We start from the raw sequence: 22,404 nt of genomic DNA, 5'->3' as shown, positions 1-22,404 counted from the left end.
TATGGCTGGTTTTTGTCAGGCTCCCAGAGCTGAGGCTGGCCTGGTATAGGGTGGGAAGCACAGCTGGGTGTGGGCTGTGCTTTGGCCCCTTCTTGGGACCTGCTGTCCCTCCAGCCTCCTCTGTGGCACTGAGCTGTGGGGGAGCTGAAAATCCCACTTGGTAATGTGGTGCTTCCCTTATTTCCTCACACAAGTTTATCTGTGTGGCCTTGAGCTCGCTGCAAACAGCAGCAGCTTAGCTGGAGCACATGCTGCATCCTCCTGTGCAGCGGTACCTGCCCCCACAGTGTGTTTTGGGGTACAAAGCAGTGTGGCTGGGGCTGCTGCACCCCTTCACAGGGCTGTGCCAGGGGTGTGTCTTCTCTGGCAGCGCTGACCATGCGTGAGCCTGTCCTTTGCCCCTGTTGCGAAGGTGGGTGGTGTAATCAGGGCTGGCTCCATCCCTGTGGGCCCTGGCTGGCAGCTGGATGGGGGGGTCTGGCCCCTGGTGTTGCTGAGATGGAGGGGGGGCTGTGGCTGACCTCTGTCCTGCTCTCCAGCTGCTTGTCCTTGGAACAGCAAAATCCAGCTTCAACAGAGGAGTGGCATCCCTGTGGCCAGTTCATCCTTTCCCTTTTTAGCCCTGCCTGGCTACCAGCATCAGACAAGCAGATCCCAAACAAGGACACCCCACTTTAACAGCCTGGGAGGGACAAAAGACCAGCAGGTCTGTAACACAGGTCCTGGCACTTGCTGAGGCCCACAGTCAGCGCACAGCAGGGTTGCTGCAGCAGAGACCATCAGCAACAGCCCACTGCCATAAAGTTCCACCAAGAGGAAGACGCAGTTGTAGGGCAGCAGCTCTGAAGCATGGGGCTCCTACCATCCCTTGCAGTCTGTTTTTATGCAGCACAAAGGGAGGGTAGAGAGAGTGTAAGTGAGGGGGGGGTTGGAATCATGGAACAGACAATAACCTTTTCCCCAACTTTATTCAGCATCACAGTTCTTACCCTACCTCCAGCTTCTGAAGGCCAAAAGAGTGGTCTCATCCATCAACACAGCACAGCAATATTTAAAGAAGTGATTCAGAATGATCTTCCAATATATAAAATAAACTTTACATATAGTCCCCACTTATATTACAAAAAAGTAGCTTTTTTTCTTTTACAAAATATGTCATCAGCAGGTTACGGACAATCAGCTGGGAACAGGACATCCAGCAAGTTATCTTCACCATGTAGTGGTTGGGAGTGTGATGGAACAATGGTGTTCATCCATTTTTGGAGAACCCAGAACAGCCAAGCAGTAAAAGTTTAAGTCTTTCTTTCTCCAACAAATTCACTGCAGATTTCGTAAGATGTTCCTGAAGTTTTCCAGTTCTTTAACACTTGTTGAAATCCTGGGTGCAAGGAGAGCAAGAGGGAAGTGTTAGAGCAACATCTGCACTACACCTTATTTAAAATTCAAGAGGAGGGGACTGCGATCAAATAAAGCTTCAAGGAGCTCTTGGGAAGAGAGAACTTAGAATTTCAGCTAAATTAGGTCCTGGTTACAGCCAGGCCCACTGAGAAACACAGTGGAACAGGGTGTTACAGAGAGCTCAGCAGTGATCAGACAAACCCATTAACTAGAGATCAAGAAATAGACCATAATATCACCAGCTGTGCAGGCAGGGTGCAGACTCTCCTTGCAATATAAGCTTGTTTCTTCTGAAGGTTTTTTTTTTTCTTTCAGTCACCTACCTCATTTTTCTTGCTGAATGTGTTTTGCCCCGGAGCATCAGCCAAGATGCAGGCAGCGAGTGGGGAGAGCTCTGCCCTTCCCAGCCGGGACAGCCTTCGCTTGGGGGAGGTTTTGAATAAATAACCCAGATCCCTTTGGAACCAGCAGCAAGAGATGGAGGTCAGCTTGGAAAGGCTTTTCTAAGCCAGGCAGGGGGTGAGGTTGGAGTCAGGGCTGAGGAATGAGGTGCCTGGCCCCAGTGTTTGCTCGCAGCAGAACTTCCAGGGTGAGGTTTTAGGTGGGCAGCAGAGGGGGAAGGGCAGAAAGGCTCTTTGCTGCCAGCCCTCAGCTTCCTCTGACCAGAGACTGTTAGAGGGTCTGCGAGTCTCCTCCGTGCTGTTTTCCAAAGGCTGTGTTGACACAGCACTAGAAAGGCAGAAGGAAGCCCAGCTGCTCTGGTGTAAGGGGAACACCACAACATCCCTGGGGAAGGGTATTTTGGGGTTTTCCAGATTTGACTGATGCACATTGGGGTCTGCCCATTGCCGGCAGCTCACACTGCAGAAGGTACAGCTGGTAGGTTTGCAGTGAGACACAGCAGGACCCCTGAGCTTTAGCAGCGGCAGCAACATCACCTGAAGAATCCTTTGCCAGAAACTCCAGGTCTGTCAGCACCACTAAGCAGTAACGTATAACCTGAGTGTCCTGAATCTCCTCTCCCTCCTAAAGGCCTGTTACCCTCCTTTTCTGCAAAAACCTCGTCATCCAGCTCTCCACAGGGGCTGAACTGATGGATTCCTGCTAAATGCAACCTGTACAAATGGATCTGGGAACAAACTGGTGGAAGGGAGAAGCCTGAAGGAGAGCTCTAAAGTGAAGATTGAATGAGAACAGAGCCACACAGTCTCAAAAATTACCAAATTCTTTGTATCTTAACACAAATGCTTCCTTAAATTTCTCACAGAAATATAAAGAAGTTGTTTTAAAATTGTTCCAATTATTGCACTCCATATTAACATCACCTGACATTTGAAAGCTTCTTTATGAGACAGTATGGTCCGAGCAGGAGTTAACACCAATGCTGCTGCTGAGAACTTGCCTGTTTAAGCTTAAATGGAATGTAACCCAGCAGAGAAAAAAAGTCTCAAACTAACCTTCCAAAAGCATTAAATAAGGCAACGATTTCTTGTCTTGTCAGCTGGAATCCATAGGAAGGGCCACTTTCAGGTATCTTTTCTATCAGGTTTTCAGAAAAGAGGATTTTCAGCGCTGTCCCCAAGCCCTGTGTCTGTGTGTGACAAACGAGATCATTTAATAGCGGGGAGGCATCCAGGGCCCCACAAGTTTAGCTTTGCTTCCCTCCTTCATCTTTGCAAGGATTCCTGTTGACATCATTATGACAGAGCAAGACCTGGATTTCACTGAACACAGGTCAGAGAAGGGAGCGGAACAGAGCCAGGATGCTTTATTTATTTAGCGTTACTGCTACAGCAGAGCTACCCAGCAGAGGCTTCCTGTCTGGGTTTGACCATGTGCGAAATTCAGCGCAGATCTCGCTGAACCCCCAGTTTTACAGCACCAGAGGCTCTGCACCCCCCTCCCTCCCCTCTCCTGGGGAGCAGCTCTAGCACATTAACCCAGTTTTCAGCCGCAGAGGCCACAGGCAGCTGCCGCCAGCCCAGCAAGCTGGAATCGGCACACTGCTTCCTGCCGACTGGGCTAGGGAACAACTCACACAGCCCCAGTCCGTACGGGGGAGCTGACCGGTACCTGAGAACCAGATCCGCATGCCAGAGCCCCATCAGGTGAGGCACTTCCAGACACATCCCCAGCTGCTGACAGAGCTCACCTGCAACTTCCCCCACAGGCGACATTTGAAGCAGCCAACGCAGTCCATTATCTTCGAAATATTCTTAAAGTGTAGCCTAAATTCTTCCTAGGGGAAAAGACATTCAAGTTGATCATGGTTATGCACTAATTAGGACTTCCTCCGTTTCTTAATCCAAATCTAATAATGTATTAATCCTGGACTTCAGGCTAAATTCAGTGGAGCTGAGTTAGGGAAATGCTTCCTGAAGCGGGGTCCTCAGCAGCAGTCTCCCACTCCCCTTAAGAAACAGCCTCCAGTCTGTCATTACCCACAAGTATCCAAACCATTCAGAAAGCAAAAATGAACTGGAAATACCCAATCCGGTACCTTGCGTGTACTGGGGTCCCTTTCGGATCTAGTATTAGCCCAGACATGCACCTGAAAATACCCTTTAGGTAGCAAGCGCCCCAAAGGGAAGGGCTGGCCGATTACCTTTAGTTTAGCAGCTTCCTTTTTATTCCCTGCAAAGAATGAGTTTTCATCGAAATGCAGTGGGAAAGACCTGAAATAGAAATGAAAAAGTGTTTTCTCTCTCCACAGTTTGTACGGCCAAAGTCCAGATCTGCAGAAGTATCTGGTTAGGTGCGCAAATGAAACTGATAGGTGTCAGACAGTGGGCATCTCTAGATGTATTTTAAGTCAAGCTGCTTATTTCTTAGATCTCTTGGAGGCTTTCAATTTCAATTTTAGCTTGCATCTCACCTTGGAGACATTTTCAGCAATTGCTCTATGGTTTCTAAGCAATTGCAGTCTGTTTTCTAACAGACACCAGCACTGAAGGCACGGGAGCGCGACAAGATAAATTTAAACATCAATCACATCAGGAGACACCCATTTCCATCTGGTTCCAGTATCTTCCATTCCTCTTACTGCAGACTCTGTCCAATAGCCCAAACCTCTGTTACCAATGCGTTTAGGATTTTTTTTTCTAGTCGAAAACACAAAGCCAGGATTGCTATTCCACAGAGGAGTCAAACAGGTAGCCAATTTCAGGGCTGACACACAGGCAGTTATTAAATTCAATCCTGCTAAACCAAGAAGGCAGTCTAGACTATTAAACTCTGGGCTTAATTACCCTGGTTTGCAATTTGAATATGGATACCGATGTACTCCCAGCAACACTACCCTACCGCACAAATCACTCTCCTCCTACAAGAATGAACCCAGAACCTGCCTTTCTAGGCGCTTTAGTGAAAGGCTAAACATGCTCAGAGATGCCAGTGCTGAAAGAGCTTTTCTCCCCAGCTACCAAATGCAATTACTTGGCCAGATGGAGAATGTCCAGCAATAGGTTTTTCACTTCCACATCGTGACTTTCATTCCCTGTGTACAGCTGGAAACCTGGGCGCTCAAAGAACGGCAGCACTTTGGATAGGGCCCGCAGCTCTATCAGGTAGAGAAAATACAGGTTCTTGAGTCTTCTGGGACCTTCCCCTCTGGTGATGACTTCATCAAATCTCTGCTGGAACTCTGTAACGTTGGGGCCCCATTTCTTCTCTGACCACGTATCTGAGAGAGGAACAAAAATCAAAGACATGAGGCAGATGGGAACGGCTCTGGTTCTGCTCCTCCCACCATCCCAAGTTAAACAGCAAGATGTAACTCTAACCAGGGAGATCCAAGCTTTGCAATAGTCACAGCCCTTTCACTAACTGCAAATTGCTCGGGAGTCAAGAGAGGCGTGCTTTTAACCAAACACAACTCCCAGTAAACGCAGAGCTCCTGCAGACCTTTGTCAGTTGGTTTAAAACATGACCCAGGCTTACAAGCAAAAGCTTAAAAAAAAAAAAAAATTAAAAAAAAGGAGGCTGCCTGTTTTAAACAGAGTTAAATCCATTGAAGTGTTTCTCGTCAGGCAAGCTGATTGTTTCTGAGAGCTGTTCTGAGTAAGCTGGCAATAGCTCACGTGTCTGCAAGCGAAGAGGGCCGATGGATGTCCCAGACAGGCTGTGAATGTCCCTCCATGCCTTCCCGCCTGCCCACAAAAGCCACTGACTTACTGCAGAGCTCAGAAGAGGTCCCTGCTTCGGTCTGAGCGCCTGCAGAGGCGGGCAGCGCAGCTCTCCTCATCACCTTGCACCGGGAAGCGGCGCAGGAGGCGGGAGACTGGGAGGCTCCCTAATGGACAGGGACATCTTAAAAGAATTCCTTCTGGTGTGGAAATGCAAGAGGACAAAAGCAGCCAAGGATCAGAGGAGACTGGACTCTGTTTTTCATTATCAAGCCCACAGGTTTCACAAAGAATATTTCCATTTGCTCATCCTATTGTGTACTTCAGATCATATAAGGTACGTAGTGGAAGATATAATACAATCATAGCAGGCTGATGCCAAAAAATGAAAAGAAAAAAAAAAAGTGGGAGAAGCTTTATCTTGCAAATCACCAATGAATAACCAAGCCCAGCAGGAAAGGGCTCCTTCCTCCTTCCCAGCTCCGAGCTGAGGTAGGGTCTCTACCAGGGGATCACGGCACCTGCAGATGGGAATCCCTGCATGGATCAAAGCTGAGCCAAGGAGACCTCAGAGCAGAGATCACCTTCTGTAGTCTTCACCAGCAGCAGCTATCCCTTTCTACACAAAGAAATCCAGCCTCATTTTCCTAATCCTCTCTGCAGACTCCCAACTCATCTCTCGCCTTTAATGTTTCTCTGTTATTCTATCTCCCAGCTCTAATGTAGTCTAACTCACATTAAGGTGAGGCCTACGTGGGCTGTAGAGACTTAAATATAATTACTTAGTTAAATCTAAATTACTTATCCAACAGCTATCTCTAAATCTGTACTTGATTTTTGTAAGCTTGAGCAGAATAAAGGTGGTAGGCTTGGTCTGCAGGTCTCACTCTCAACCAACGTGACTGAATCCTTCAGGAAGTCCATCAGAACCCGCATCCCACGCTGCACGAGTGGCATGCCACAGCCCTTGGCCACACGAGATGCACACGTCAGGTTTTCACATCACCCTGGATTTTTAGCCCCAGGGCTGAAATTTAGATTCTTCAGATAGCTGCTTATGGACAAAGGAAACGGCATATGGAAATGGATCAAGAGCCTTGGGAAAGCCTAGCCAAGCATTTCACAGGCTAGGTGAGATTATTGCTAAACTCTCCATCACAAAGACAGGCTAGGGAGGGACAGCCTCGATATACAGTTAGAAACCCACTCCAAAATAACCTTGGAGGAAGAACAGAATGAATATGTGCTGGAAATCTCAGTACAAAGCACAGTCCGGCCATTTTCAGACCTGAAGGCACGTGGTAACTGCATTCCTGATCTGTTACACAACCTGTGTGCTGAGGGATGGAAGAGGAGAGCACAGGAGTAGGCCTGAACCCTGCCGGAACAGGCTCTGGCTAGCATTTAGCGGAGCCAAAGTGTCAATTTAGGCCTGATGCAAGAGAGCTAAGGCAGAAAGTAGCAGTTACCTTGTAAGAGGTACCTCGCGCTCAAATGGATGTTGATGCTTGCATGAAGACCAGAAATGAGTTTGTAGAAAGCTCGTTTCTCTATGCAGACACCTGAAAAGAAACAGGCACTTTAAGATACTGAAAACATACATTGAATTTTCCTCTCCTGGCTGTCAGACAGAAATCTAATCCCACTTGAGCACAGCAAGCAATCCCTACCCACTCCCTGGCCATTTTGTGTGCACCCCAGGAAGAGCAACCAAGTTTAGAAAACAGATTACCTTTCAGCCACTTGTAAAACGTATGACCTGGAAACGAAAGGAAGAGAAGCCCATCAGTTTGAGATGCCTGGTAGCAGCAGGAGGGCTTTAACACACTGTGTCATGTTTTAGGCTACTTCTCTGGCTGCATCTTCCCGAACACAACAGGATGATACGTGAGTGAGACAGGGCAGTACCCTCCCCTCTGCAGCACGGGAGGGTGCTGCCCAAGCCCGATGCCCTGAAACCAGCTCGGAGGCCAGCCCCCAGAGCACCTCTGCTCACTGCCGTTTGCAGAAACAGGGAAAGGAGTGTTAGAAAAGCATGAAAATATCTTTCCTCCCCGCCCTTCTGACTGATGCTTCTAGAACACAGCATGGCAGCAGCTAAACATAGCACATGGTCCTTCCCACCCGTGTCAGCAACAGCTGGGTGGGGGGCAGAAAGCCCAAGGGAAACACAGACCACAGATCACTTTTCTCTTCTAGCCAGGATGGGAGACAAGTATTTTAATTAAAAATAAAATAAAACAGCGCAACCAAGCACATACAATCACACAAGCCAGTGTTTCACGCTACCCGCTACTACAGGCTGGACTGGCCTCAGGGACAGGGAGCTCCATAGGGTCCTGGGCACAGCAGAATTTCAAGACAAATTTGGATTTTGCCTGAATAATTATTTTGCTAACCAGGTGCATTATCTAATGGTATAGCTCGTGACAGCATGATAAAGACACCACATTTGTTTCTGTTATCAGTAAAAACAAACAGAGTGCCACTCACCTCCATCATCTCCTGAAGAAAAAAAGCACCAGTGGTGGAGGGAGAGAAAAAGAGGAGATAAAAATTACACGTGACCAAAATTAAACTCCAAAGCACAAGCATTAAGATTGTTCTGTTAATCTACTCTGACAAGAGAGCGAGCCTCTCCAGGGAGGTTTAGAGATGTTCCGAACAGAGAAAATATCATCTCAAACTGCAGCAACAAACACTCCAGATGAGCCATCCTCCTGAATAACCTGACCAACACAGAAGGGATCAATATTTGCAAAGGAATTAAAACCACCACACAGCTGAAGCAGAGACCAGAAAACAGGGACAGAGGTGTCTACCTCTGCCAGAGATCTCCTGTATGACCTCCAACAGTATACTCAAGGACCCCATCCCTGTTTCCTGCAGTTTATTAGTTACTTGCAACAACTTTGACAAGTATCAGGTCAGATCCTCTATTTTCATGTCCTCCTGCTTCCTCCTCTGCAAAACAGCAGTCCCTCCCTCACCTCTCAACACACCTGTGTTATTTCTTTCAGATCTTGCCCTAAACAGAGGTGGTCAAGGGAAGCACTGATATTTTAAAGGACATTGTACACTTCCTTCACTGGTGCTGCTCCTGGAGTGCCACTCATTTGCACAAGGGTCAAAGGAGGGGGGAAGCACCTACAGAGTTTAGGGAAAAATCAAGAGACCACCCCAGAGGGTACTGCTGGAGCACCTGGTATTCAGGGCAAATGAAAAGGGAGCAAGACTGATGATGTTCTAGATGTCTGGGTGGGATGGGGCATCAGGAGAACTGGGATGTCTTAGCAGCCTTGGGCAAGAAGCTCTTGTGTTTCCAAAATCCTTCTCTACTTTCATTTACACATTTAGCCTTAGCCTCTAGGGCAGAGTTTCTCTTACTGGATGGTTTCTGCAGAGGATCCCAGCCAGGTTCAGTCCACCACTGATGGTTTGGTATTGCTCAGTACCCAAACTGGGGACCCAGGAAGGGCTCAGGGTTCAGTCCTGCTCCCAGTCCCTCCAAAGCTCACATTTCTTCCAGGAGTGGTAGATCAGACTTCCCTTCTCCATGACGGATGCTAGAAAGCCACACTTCCAGGTGCCCTTGCATTAGCCTTAAAATTCTAGACCTGATTGAGAGCTACAATATATTTCTCAGTCAGTTGAAGTAGCTCAGAAAGCATTTACTGTTCCTGGAGCTAGGATCAGCACGCTACTAAACCACTTAGTGAGATAAATAAATGACTCACCTCTACCAGACGCCAAAGGTCTTTTTACATTCTGAGGCCTAAGAGGAAAAACAAAAATTCATGTAAATAAGATATGTAAATCAGTGACTGTCTCCTTGCATAGCACAGCAGAAGTAGTTACTTCACTGCAGTGAAATAGCCTAAGGAGAGCTAAGAACTACTTCTGTGCTTTAGCTTTGCTCAGACAAGAAAGGGAGAGAGCAAAATGTGGCTTTCTCTTTATTTTTTCCTTTTTTCTTTAGAAGGAACAGCTAGGAAAACTCAAGTGTCTACAGAGGTGCCAGCAGACATTATCCCACAGCCTTGGTGCAACACGATGTACTAGTACAAATGGGGAGGAAATCACTAGAGAGATCAGAGCAGGCAAACCTACAGACCAGTGCCCACCAGTCCTGTGCCTCAGCCCCAGGGGTACCCACAGCAGAGTTCAAACTGGTACACAGACTGGGGAGAGAGCTCACCTCTCCTGTGCAGTTGCCAGGGAGGACAGGGCTGCGTGCCCAGGACCACATCACACAGGAGATGCGCACCCTCTGCCAGGCTACCATCTCCCCACGCTGCAGGGCTTGCACTGGGAGCCTGCACTGGGGCAAGCTGTGGTCCAAGGACCAGCCAAGGGGGGGAGCTCACGGGGCAGCCACACGGCTTGTCCCCTCCTCTGACAGCCTACACCACACAAGCATTGCAGCAAAAGCAAGAGGATGGGGATTAATGGAGCAGTTAAAGCACATGCAGCCCCTCTGCAAAAAAAAAATAGTGCCGGCGAGCTTGTGGAACCTGTCTCCCAAAGCACGTACTTGAAGCAGTTTTCTTCATAAATACTGTTCCAGATCTTCCAGGCATCCGGTCCTTTGTAGCCAGTATAGCGTTCAGGATTCAGGAGTAAATCCACGTACTCCGCATCAGGAGAATAGAAGTCTGTGAAGCAGAGTGCTGGGTCAGGGACAAAAACTTCTGAAGGAAAATGACACCTTCCACAGCTGATCCAGCCACCCCTTTGCATACAGAACAGTCTTCCTAGCAGAGAGACCAGCTCATTCCTCCCCAGGGAGGCAGGTGCATAACATTTGCTATGCATGAACCCATTGCAGCGGGACAAAGCTCTCTGGCCTTCAGAGCTATCAGAGCGCAAGGCCACTGATGGCAAAGCCAAATGAGCATGCTCCATCCAAGCTGCTAACTTGCTAAACATGGCAAGACCTTGACCAGCAGTGGAGCTTTGTCAGAAATATTTGCATCATATTATTTTCAAAAAACTGAAGGCAGTGGGGTGGGAAAGAGAAGAAATAAGATATAGTCTCCAGGCTTGCTGAGATATTACACATTGGCCTGAAAGTTCTGCAGAGGTACTTAAAATCCCATTACAAGACTTGTCAGATCAAACAGGTCTTCATACCATCAGCTTCGCAGAAGCTGTCTGAAGAGTCATCGTGCCGTGTCCACTGGAGCATTGCCTGCTGGGTTTCCTTGCTGCAAAGAAAGTGGAAAAAGACTGTCAGGAAGAGCACTGATACTAGGTTTCCTTCAAGACAAGTAAAGATTGTGGAAAAAAAATCAAACCTCAAAGAGCCATCAACAGCTCCAAGCCTCTTGGCTTCTTCACATTCTTCAGCAAGGTTATTAGCTTCTTCTGAATACTGGGTTGAAAAGCAAAGGGGTGAGGAAAGAGGATTAAAAAGCAGTTTTGCTGCTGCTATAATTCTGCCTTTAATGCACTAACCAGCTGAAGCATCAGAAACACTTTAATGATTCATCCCACCCTGTATTTCCACAGGATGTCTGCAGATATTCAGAGGCTTATGCAATTGTGATGATTGTTGCAGGGACTCACAGCAGCCTCTGGCACTCCTGTAGGAGCATTTTGTGCCTGATGATACCTGCTCTTGGAGAAGTCTCCTAAACTGCCTGTTGGTGGAGGGGAATACCTGACTTCAGGACAGCCACCTCAGAGGCTCTGTAGCATGCCAAGCACTTGAAGAGGGTAGAAATTTAGCCACAAAGCGCATCCTGACAAACATCTGATTAAGGCAGCTTTTATCAGCTGCAGCGACACAAAACTGTCCCTATAAGCAGCGTCATTTTGTGCACAGAGGCTATGCACAGGCACGCTACCTTGTAACTTCCAGATCTGATTCCATCAGGGACTTCGTCCTGAAAGACAAAATTGAGCGTGTGTTACATGTGGGGCTGATGTGGACTTTCAGCCTACTCTTGGAGAAAGATTAGGAAGGTTACCACACTTTCTAGAAGTTAGAAGGTAATCAAAGCACTCAGCTTACAACACATCCAACTTCTGGCTCCTCCACAGACTAGGGTTAAGCAATTTCGTGGTGCTTTATTTTGATTTTTCGCAAGACACTTCTCAAAAGGTCAGCAGCCTTCCATGGAGTGCTACGTCAGGTTATGTTTTGTTTACCCAAGTGTGAGGTTGGGGAAGCCAATAAAAACTTTAGAGGAGCTGGAGTTGCCTCTGGTCAGCTGATGTCTGTCATCCTGTCTCCGGGTGATGCCAGTGCTCCCGACAGGAGCCCAGGCACCTCCTCAGGTATTGCCTCTCCCAGCCCCTGATACACATCATTCAAAAACTTCCCTTTTACCACTCCATCACGTAACATCAGGCTTGCCAGCCCCACACAACCTGAGCAGTGCGCACAAGACAATCAGGCCCTATGTTCTCCTCAACCTCCATTTCCTCCATCAGGCACTAAAACCACTTCTACACTGCAGGAGCAAATATTATGATGGCAAGCAGCACAGATGAGAAAAATTAAGCAATGAATAACAGTTATTTTTGTTGCTTTCAGAATGAAATGGACCCAAATCAAAATAATTAAAAACAGCGGCAACACAGTCAGTTCTTAAAATAACAACAAATTCTAGCTACTAACGTAATTGTAACATTACTCCTTCACATTGGTCACGACCATTGCCAAAAACATCCTTTTCAAGGAAAAAAGTATTTAAACAAAACTTAGGGTTATTTCAATTGGGGGGGAGAGGGAGGAATCATCACCCCACAATTTGGTCCACAACAGGTGCTTTCTGAAGACTCGAGAAGCAAAGGAAACTTGTTTGAAGGGTAGGGTAGTTGATGGCTGAGAAGACAAACTAATTTAACATGCATATCAGAATTTACTTAAGCGATGCCCACACACACACGAACCAGATTGTTTCAAGGTGTCATATCAGCTTAGATGTTTTTTTCAGCCAACAGCTACACTACGTCAGGTTACCACAGAGTTACCAGGTGAGGGGGACAGACGCATGCTTCATCACACCATACTTGAAGTCGTACGTGAAAATAAACCACCGAGTTGGAAAAATGCATAGAAGTAGGGTCAGGAGGCCTCTTCCATGAGCAGCACTCATTGTGCCACCAGCATGGTGTATCCCTGACTGCTCTGGAGAGCCAGGAACGAGAGTGTAAGATGGTCTGTTGCTGGCTGCCAACCCACAAAGCCAGAGGTGGTGAAACTGCCACCCAGCCTATCAACCCAGCAACCAAGTTCTGATTCACTCACTTTCTCACCCCCTTCTTTTCAGGCAGACACCTGCAGTCAAGATGTTTTCTTTTAGCTCAGCAAACAAAACCCTTTTGTCCAGGACACATGGAGTGTTTGCTTTTGTACTGGGAAACAGAGGACTCTGAAAGAGCCATTTCACATATAGAGGGCTGAAAAGGGCCTGGTCAAATTCATCAACTGAAACTGCAAACCCCAGCATAGCTCATGGGCCAACAGAGTGAATATCCTGGCAACTAACACAAGAGGCACTTCTTGTAACAACAGTGAACTTGCCCAAAAAACATCTCACTAATACCAAAAGAGGGACCAGGACAAGTTTTTGGCCATTCACAGAGGGTCAGCTATTATAAGCCTAACCTTTATTTAAACTTTCAGAATTTAGCATTTTGGCCTTTCTCATGGATACCTGTATTACTGCACCTAAGAAAGCTTCATCAGAGCCACAGTAATGAGAAGAGCAAGTCATTTGCCTGCTTCCTCCTCTTGGTTTGCAAAAGCCAAATATAGAAAAGAGGTAAAAGAATGGATTCTGTACTTACAGATGGGCAGGGCTTTACGGCACAGTCTCTTATTCCACAGTGACTGTTGTCATTCCAAAAAGGACAAGGTTTCTTTAGGTTTACCTACAAATAACATATTATCCTATTACACATTTCCTCCATGCAACCAAGCCAACCTTCCACACCACAGTTTGCCAACACACATCTTCAGTGCCTTAGTGCAAGACTTCGGACAACAAAACTTAGTGCAAGGTAGAATGCAGTGAGAGTGAAAACAGATTATGTTATTTATCTTAATCACACTCACTCCCTTGTCTCTCATGAGACGTGTGCACCCACGCAGCCTCGCCAGGGCTGTTTGTGCTAACACAGAAGACAGGACACAGACCACCGATTTCTAATCCTGAGGCTCCTGTTAAGCCATGACAACATGGGCCTTGGCCAGGTGGTTTGTACCCTTTAGGAGCCAACAGTTACTATGGAGCAATCTTTGGCCTTGGAACATGGCTCACTTCATTCTCTGTGAATCTTAGGGGAAGTTTGCTATCCGTGGATTTTGTTTCCTTGTTTTGGGCATCTTAGGACTACAGCCTGCCTTCCCATTAGCACAGGAGGAAGAGAATGTGCTGGAGCCTTACTGCCATCCTCCTGAGGCCAGAGTGCCGGTCTTCTGCTGTCAAGTCATGTGTTCTGGACTTGTCGGTGTGCAAGCCATCTGGACTTGATGGGAACAAATAATTCCTTGGCCTTTACCAGATTGATCGCTATCGCTCATGTCCTTGTTACCAATACAGGTTATTCTTTTAATCCTCGCTTTGCTGTTCTGGTGCTTTCACACACAGACATTCCCATTCAGACCAATCTTAGTCTTTCTGTTACAAATCCCAACACTGGAAGGGGAAAGGACATTAATTTCTTTAACAAATCCTAGCCTTTCTTTTCTGTGAGTTGGTATCAAGTATCAATCTTCCAAAACAATTAGCATTTAACAAGATCTACCCCTCTCTACCAAACCCACAAGCAGGAAAAAGCAGCTCTACCCCAGTGATTTCATATATGAGCCCATCTAGTTTGCAGTGCAGTGAAATTGGGAACTTTTTAAACTGTTCTTACAGAAGAATAAATACTTATTTTGTCTGTGAAAACCATCAGGCAACAGTCACTGTTCATTGTCTGTATGCAGCAGGTAAAATACTGCCCCATAACCCCAGCACACCCAAACAAACCCCACGTTTAGTCACATACATGCAATCTCACTGAATCGGAGCGGAATCCATGTAATGACCGCGGTCTGGCAGTAACAGCCATCAAGTCACCTGAATGGCTGGTAGCTAAACCAGGCATTCCATGTCAATGGGGAGACACTACCAATACTCTCATTATGCAACGTGGATCCCCAGTCATCAACATTTTTGAGCCACAGCTCAACAAAAGAAGTCACTTCATTGGTCTACTGCTTAAGTCCTTAAGAGGGAAAAATGCATAAGAAAATATCTTTAAAATTGTGCATTTTATTAGTATGTTGTACCACATTAAGACTGTTCTGATAATAGAAGAATCTGTCACTTACTGACTGCGTTCCTAAAAGATCAGGATTGAAATGTAGGTATTTGGTTTTAAGAAGATCAGCAATAACTTCAAGGAAGGTAAAAAAAAAAAAAAAAAAGCAGCACACAAAATAAATATAATTCTTGTATGAGAAAATTACCTTGTAATATCGAAAATAGTCGCTTTCTAGAAGTTCATTCAGCCTAGGAAAAAGCTTGTAGTTGTTGAAGGCATCAATGGTTTCTACATCACAGGTGCAGTCATCTAAATGACCAGTAACCTGTTGGATAAAAAACCCAAACAACCCAATATGAACAACTTAGCCAGTACTTTTTAAACACTGCAAACAAGAGAACAACTCACAATTTTATTTATTTCCTTTTACCAGCGAGTCAACTAGTTAAGTTTAACCAGAACTAAACAACATTAAACTAGGCTGTGCTGAACTGGCAGAGAACTTTTGATGCAATCCTTTAGGATGTGTCCTGTACTTCTTGCTTGAGGACAGGCGGTTTGCTTTGGGAACGCTTTTCCTCTAACACACATTGACACATTAGAATTTGGTGATGTCTGAGTAACAGGCATCAGATGGACACTTCCATCTCTAAAAAGCAGAGATGACAGACACATTCAACTAGACTGTCACACACATACACAAAACACACACAGGCCTTGTCCACACATCAGACAGTTATACAGATCACAGATGTTTCTGTCAGGGCCAAATCCAGCAAGTTTCTGTCAGGGCCAAATCCAGCAAGACGCTGGGTATCGGCTGCTGTAACAGCTGTGAGCCATACACACTGCCAGCTCGGGGTCACAATTGACCTTCTCAGTATGTCACTCCTGTAGGATGGCATACAGGTGAGAGCTGACAATTGCATAAGGGACCAGTTAGGCAACAATAATGCCACTGAAGATTACAGCAGTCAAAGAAAGTCCTTGTTGTTAACCAACTGCGCTGCAGCCATTTGTTTGATTTAATCAGAACCACAGCAACTGCAAGAGTCTCTCCCCTTGCCTCAGAGAGCCATGTGGCAAGAAAACATTTGTTCTAAATCTGATCTAGAAAGCCAATACTTCTTGCATCATCCTGAACAATTCAACAAGCTGTGTGCAAGCACTGAAGAAAAAAAAAAAAAGAAAAAAAAAGTAGTACAAATTCAGCTATGGCTTTCTGACACGTAGATTACTGTCTGGATGACAAAGTTGCACAACTCAGAAGTAGTTTTGCTTCCTCTACACCCGCGATGAGTACTTGGGGAAATTACCCTGGCCAAAATCAAGTATTACTACTCATTCACTCTCAACAGCACACCAGGGATTTTTCCTGGATGTTGATACAGCAATACAACATGTGGCAAGCTGCCATTCCCCAGTATCAGATAAATTCAGGGGTTTAAGACCAATGCAGTTGTTTTAAACAGATATTGTTGATTTACGAAGCAAAAAATGGGATGTTTGCCACAGTTCGTGATAAGAAACCCTCCTGCCACTTCTCTCCCAGAAAGAAGCCTATAGAATCTGACAGCACAGAAACAATGTACCCCACACTATACTGTTCCAAGGGGTTGTGTCCCATCTCTGCCTTCCCTCTGTGCACAAGGCAGCAAGCGGGAAGCACAGACAAGCAGAATAAGCCTGGAAACATTGGCATGGGCAGCTCCTGTGAAGTGTGACAGTGCACTGCTAAGCAGTGGCATAAAAGCTCCCCAGGGGAGGCCAGGAACAAACAGGCAGATGGGGGATGCTCTAGACCTAAGAAGGTGCTGGATTGTATTTAAGGGGCTCCCCCTTTTCTTACTTCTGAAGCACTTGACCAGCCTAAGGGTTGCTGTGCGCTGTGGGACAGCAAACAGAAGAAGGTATCACCCCTCTTGCAGGAAAGGCAGCAGATGACCAAAGTCACAGGCATCTCAGCAGTCAGACCCAGGAAAGGGAGTGAAACCCTGCAAGCCTCAAGAAAAGCCTCCCCAATTCCAAAGCAAAGATGTTACTCCAACCTTCACAATAAAAATATATTACATACAGACAGAAGAGAAAGAGCCATGTGAGAAACATGAGTCACCTGCCTTGATGCATTTCCGGAGTGCCCCCAGATAATTCACTAAGACCTAAACATCACCTTAAATAAAACCATTATAATTACTGCTGTGGAAATTAAGCTCCTTCTCAGAAGGAGGGCAGAAATACAGCACTTGCCCTCAGAGCACACTGTCACACAAAATGGGGAAGGGGGAAGAAAAATAGCCTGGATTAAGCATAGAGCACCTTAAAGGCAAGTCCAAGTTTTCTCCTGCCACCATGGTCTACATCTGGACTGCTCCATAGAGGGAATTAGTATTTTGGAAAAAGCTTTTTTCAAAAGGGCTTTGATATTCCAGACTCAGCCACACTGATCTAAGGGGGAGCAAAGGGAAATCTACCAGTGTGTCAGAATGCCCTACTCCACTTGAGCAAATAGTTTTTGTTTAGGCACCATGATTTGGAGGCTCACTTCTATTTCTTGTGGTCACATTGAAGCCCACTGCCTCATCGTCACACATGTACTGTATTCTGTCATGCATTTTGCATGGTAATGAAAATTAAGATTAATAGCAGAGCAATAAAGCTTTCCACTAGCCTGAATCACCCCTGTAAAAAACCAGCAGCAATTTGCTAATCCAGTTACCTAACTTAAAACTGTTTCAAAATTTATATAAAAACAAAACAGAACAAAAAACAACCCACCAAACCACAACAAAAACCCAAACCACATCTTTTTATTTCCTGGAAACTTGGCATCCTTTGAGGAAGGCAGCTTACAGATAGGCCACTTTTAGACCCAACAAAAATACTTGTGAATAATCTTCAGCCGCTCTCTGTATCCACACTAGACAAACATGTCACTCCAAGGGAACGACGTCCCTGTAAGAGGTAACACCGAAGCACCCAGCCAGCCCTCAACTGAAACAGCACGCATCATTTGCGCCAGGCCTGTCTTCGCTATGTCTAGCGACCAATTGAAGCCAGAAGCAACCCAGCAAAACATCAGCCTGAAAATAATCCAGGGTGAAGCACTGCAGATGCTCCCACAATACTGAGGAGCAGATGGGAGTCATCCTTTGGAGATCTCCAAATATCGGCTCACAGGCAAAGGAGTACAGAAGACAGCATCAAGAGTCAAGTCTCCTCAGAGACCAAGACGAAAGCCCCAGCGCTCCTGCCACCAAGCAGCACTGACACACTTTAAGACAAAGGGAAGCGGGGTGTACCAGACCACTTGGCAGGGCACGTTCTTCACCCCAGAAGTTCCCTCTTGCTCTGTGAATGCCTGCCACCCAGCACCTGTTTCCTTCAGCCCTGTACGCAGCCAGAGACTCACTTGTTTTGGACTGCAATTCCTGCTGTCACAGCAGTTGAGCTATAGCATGTGTCAAAAACGGGTGGTGGCTTAAAACACTTCCCCCCACCCCAATATTTATCTACATCTTCAGCCTGTAATAATTAGAACAGTTGTTCAAGATGAAACATAAATTCATCCAGTCCCAAACACGTGCCATGTGCTTGCTGGCATCTGTGAATCACTGAGCTGAGCGGCAGCGATGGGTTCACTCCACCCAGCAAGGGTGTGAGAGCCTGGCATGAGAGCAATGGGCAGGGCTGGGTTTGCCGAGTGGGAAGAGATGCAACGGAGCCGCCGGGACAGACGCGACACAAGTGGTTCTGGCTGCTGAGTCAGCAACGAGGAAGGTGTTCAGTTGGCTCTCCGCAATAGCTGCTGTTCTCAATCCCATAACACTGACGTACCCGCCTTGTGCGCGTAACACAGGTTAAAACACCCCCACACGTGGCCTCTGCATAATCCTTGGGTTTGGCCTTTGCTTCATCTTCCTTTACCTCCATCCCAGGCTCCTGTCAGTCTGCTCTCCCCACCTCTTTTTGCTTCCCCCAGTGTCACAGAAATGCTCCCTGGGCATTTGGGGCTTTCTTCTCTTGCTATGTGCTTCGTTCCACACTTGTACACCATCACCATCCCTGCACAGCTGGGCAGGGAAGAAGGCAAACTCTTTTCTGCATCTCCCTCTTGCAGCTACCACAGGGCACAGGGAAGGGAATACTACAGCAGCTGAGGAGTTGCTGTTAGCCTGTACTAACTTCACTGGCAGCTGCCTGCTCTTCTAGAGAAGCCCCACCAGCCCCAGCCTGACAACAAGCAGGTGCTTTCCCTGCTGCCCTAGCAGAAGCTTCCTTGCAGTCGCCTGCACAAGCGATTTGTGGCTCTGCCTGCCTGCGGCACTCAGTCTCCCTTTCATCCTTGCCAGGGGACTTGGAGCAAGTAGCTGGCAGACAGGTGAGGACAGTCATGTCCAGCCTCTGCCCTGGAAGCAGTACATGCCGGCCCACGTGCTTTCTCCACAATCTTTTGCCCAGAAAACAAGGATTGGGGCTTCTGGAGCTCGCACAGAAGCAAACCTCACATGGGAGCCTCAGAATGGGGTTAAACCACAGAGAATGAAGTGCTGTCACATGGCACCTCCAAGCATCTGCTAGCAAAGGATCTGCAGCTACTTTGCACCTCTCCAGTCACCCCACAGAGATCAAGAACTGTGCTAGGTATGAATTCCTGCCCCGAAGGCTGTTGAGTGAACACCAATTCAACAAGAACGCAAGAGCAACTTCAAAGTCCGTTCAGGTAACAACAAGGTAATTCTCAGTGCCCGGACTCACCCCTAATGACAGTACTGGCCACAGAAACACCCCCTGAAGGAAACCAGCCCTCGGCCAGACCGGAAGGCTAGCCAAAATCCCAGTCTGCCAAACACCTGCAGCACATCCTTAATGCAGCTGCATCAGTCTGTAAAGAGCAAATGAGCAATAATTACTAGGAATATGGAAAATCGATTCATGGCTGACTAAAGCATTAATGCAAACAGAAATATCTGGGTGGGGACAAGCTATCGGTAAAGTTCAAGGGAACTCTGATACTGAAGTGTTATTCAGTGCTAATGAGACAGCTTGGAAAGCAGAAACAGTATGTGAAACTTAAGGGGTTTTAGTAACAGATGGGCATTTCCAATAAAAGTTTCAGGACTGGTTGGCAACCTTTCTAAGTAAATGAAGAGCTAAATAATAGTAAAAAAAAGCAGGCGAGGCACTGCTCTTAGTAGCACAGACAGACAGGAGCACAACGCCCATTCCAGAATTATGACCCGCTTAAGTCAGCATCTGAAATATTGCTACAGCAAGTGCTCTCAAAAGCGGTCCTTGTCACCTGTCCCAACACGGGCTGATGGACAAGTCAAAGCTCTTCCATTCACCCTATGTCAAGGTTTCTTAATCTGACCAGTGCAAGAGACAGCAAGAGATAGTTCACAGGAAGAAACCAAAAGCTATAGCCCAGGCCTTCAAATATATAAACAAAGGAAGGTAAAACACACCATTTAAGGCTCACCCTATATTTTATTTGGTGGTAAATAAAAACCACCAGACCAGTTCTGCACAAGATGATCGGCAGATTATTTTTTTACAAAAAGATGAGGCAGCCCTTGGGTATATTTTTAAAAGGTTAAGTGGTTAGTAAGGCTGAGAAATACTGCCCTACATAACATGCTTTCCCAAAGGCAATAAAGTCTGGAAAAGTCTTGAACCTGAACATTTGTATTGAAAACTAAACCAAAGCATATGCTACTCCATAAACAAGAAGTGCATTGCAACAAACCAGAAGTGTACAAAGTACAACGCCAGTTCCTCCTACCCAAGGAAAAAAGCCTGCAAGACATTACCATGCCAGAATGCCAGTTTATTTAGTGGTTCAGCTTCTTAGCCCACACCACACTCCTGACTCAAACTTCAGTCCTTAGGACACAAACTTTACTGCTAAGCAGGAAGCGTACAAGCAAGAAGATATCTACAGAGATATAGAATAGAAATGCATGCTTTTCAATTCTTTATCAGCATAGCTTTTATTTACCATTTCCACATGAAACTAAAGTGTCATGAGCCACCCAGAAGGCAAAGCCCAAACCAAGTGCACAACTGCATTTGTCTTCTTTCTCCACTCCAAATTTCTGACTCACATTTAAGCACTAGAATTTTACTACTGCAAGAGTAGGCTTTACAATAGCTTCTTTTTTTAAAAGGCAACAAAACCAAAACACTAAATACATTGTACCATCTTTACTCCTTGATCTTGCAAGTATGCTTGTGCAAAGTTAAGTCAAAAGGAATCTGTATAGCAACCATTCCCCCAAATCCAGCTGTTTGCTCTCCTCTCTTGGTTGACTATATCCAGTTCTCTCATTACTACACATCAACAGAAGGCACACCAAGTGCACAAGGCCAGATGGTAACATGCCTGGCACATCAACAATGGGAATTAACCCTGGAAGAGCTTTAACAAGCAGGTCAGGGCAGCTCATCCCTGGGCATGGCAGGGTAGCAGGGGCCTGCTGCAGCCACACTCTCTCCTGGACACCAGTGTTGGGAGGAACAGCAAGGCAGACCTGCAGGAGAGGGGATGAGGCAGCTCCCAGACATTATAGTGACACATATTCCTGAAACATCCAACAAGCAGCACCTGGGTGATTAAGGAAGAACTGCTCCCCTAGCTGAAACACTCATCTTTCCTGCTAGGGGCAAGGACCGAATACAGTTAAGAAGGCAAAGAAGAGGGCATGGGGCTACTCAGTGGCAGAAGCCACCCCTTGCTCTAGGCACATCCCAGCAGGCTTTCCGATGCTCGGAGAGGAGCCAAGGCACTGAGACATCTGCACCCAGCGGTGCTCACGAGGGGGGTCCGCACCCCTCGCAGAAAAGGAACCACCACTGCCGCCGCCCATCCCGTCCCCCCAGCAAAGCCCACCTGGCAGAAGCAGCGTCGCTCCGCCGCGCTGGGCGACCCACGGGGCACCACCGGTAACAACAGAGTGGCAAGTCCCAACGCCCACAGCACCAACCCGCTGCCCGCCGCCATCTCGCCGCGCCAGCGCCGCCACAGCAGCCGCCGGCTGAAGAAGCCGCGCCGCGCCGCGTACCGCCCCTCGCCGGGGGCGCGGCCGCCGGCGGCTACGCGCTGCGCCGCACGCAGCCTGCCCGGCTCGGCTCGGCCCGGCCCGCGGGGCTACCCGCTGCGGAAGGGCGTCCGGGTCCTTGCCGGGCAGCGGGGAGGTGGCCCGGGGAAACTGCCCAACTTCTCAGCCGCGGTGACTCACTCGGGCCGGGCCGGGGTGGCACTGCCGGAAGATGGGCCAAAGCCAACCCGTGGTCGGGGCCCACGTCCGCAGAGGTGCCCCTGACCGTCGGCAAGAGCCCGGGCACAGGGAACAGCCCCGGCCTCCGCTCTCGTCCCATTTTCTCACAGACCCACGGGCCTTTTGTCCTGGCTCTGGCTGCGCAGGAGACATGTCTGGGTTCTCCTGTACCCACAGGCTGTGGCCGTGCCTTAATCCATAAACTGCTACCAGTCAGCATTAAAAATAAAGCCTTGCCAATTCAGTTAATGGAATTTATAATTCAGCTCTAAGTAATCTAGTGACTCGTCTTTTTCCCTGACATCTTCAAAGCTGCCGAACGGCCTAAACCCGGGGGAGCC

General features: G+C 47.3%; 1 protein-coding gene across 1 annotated transcript; it reads right to left on the bottom strand.

Annotated features, from left to right (window-relative positions):
* Positions 1 to 770: 770 nt before the first annotated feature.
* On the bottom strand, positions 771 to 22,006 carry ERO1A (endoplasmic reticulum oxidoreductase 1 alpha). Its single transcript, XM_054828195.1, has 16 exons — positions 21,676 to 22,006; positions 14,992 to 15,111; positions 13,323 to 13,406; positions 11,372 to 11,410; positions 10,820 to 10,896; positions 10,656 to 10,729; positions 10,057 to 10,177; positions 9,260 to 9,297; positions 8,016 to 8,027; positions 7,255 to 7,281; positions 6,992 to 7,084; positions 4,834 to 5,080; positions 4,004 to 4,073; positions 3,551 to 3,637; positions 2,856 to 2,989; positions 771 to 1,378 (listed from the first exon to the last, which is right to left on the bottom strand). Exons 1-16 carry the CDS (start codon positions 21,784 to 21,786, stop codon positions 1,318 to 1,320), a joined length of 1,395 nt encoding a protein of 464 aa, XP_054684170.1. The 5' UTR covers positions 21,787 to 22,006; the 3' UTR covers positions 771 to 1,317.
* Positions 22,007 to 22,404: the final 398 nt, after the last annotated feature.

This window comes from Grus americana, chromosome 5 (genome assembly GCF_028858705.1).
Source record: "Grus americana isolate bGruAme1 chromosome 5, bGruAme1.mat, whole genome shotgun sequence".
In the NCBI taxonomy this organism is placed as follows: Eukaryota; Metazoa; Chordata; class Aves; order Gruiformes; family Gruidae; genus Grus; species Grus americana.
Note: the sequence above shows the minus strand (reverse complement) of the source record. Positions and strands in the feature narration are given on the sequence as shown.

Bases quoted from the DNA above. Each gene is read 5' to 3' on its own strand.
- ERO1A (XM_054828195.1), bottom strand. From the start codon at position 21,786: ATGGCGGCGGGCAGCGGGTTGGTGCTGTGGGCGTTGGGACTTGCCACT. The intron at 13,407-14,991 runs GTAATTTTCTCA...TGTTATTTGTAG, and splicing joins ACTATTTTCGATATTACAAG to GTAAACCTAAAGAAACCTTG. The intron at 10,178-10,655 runs GTATGAAGACCT...TCTGCTTCACAG, and splicing joins CAGCTTCTGCGAAGCTGATG to ACTTCTATTCTCCTGATGCG.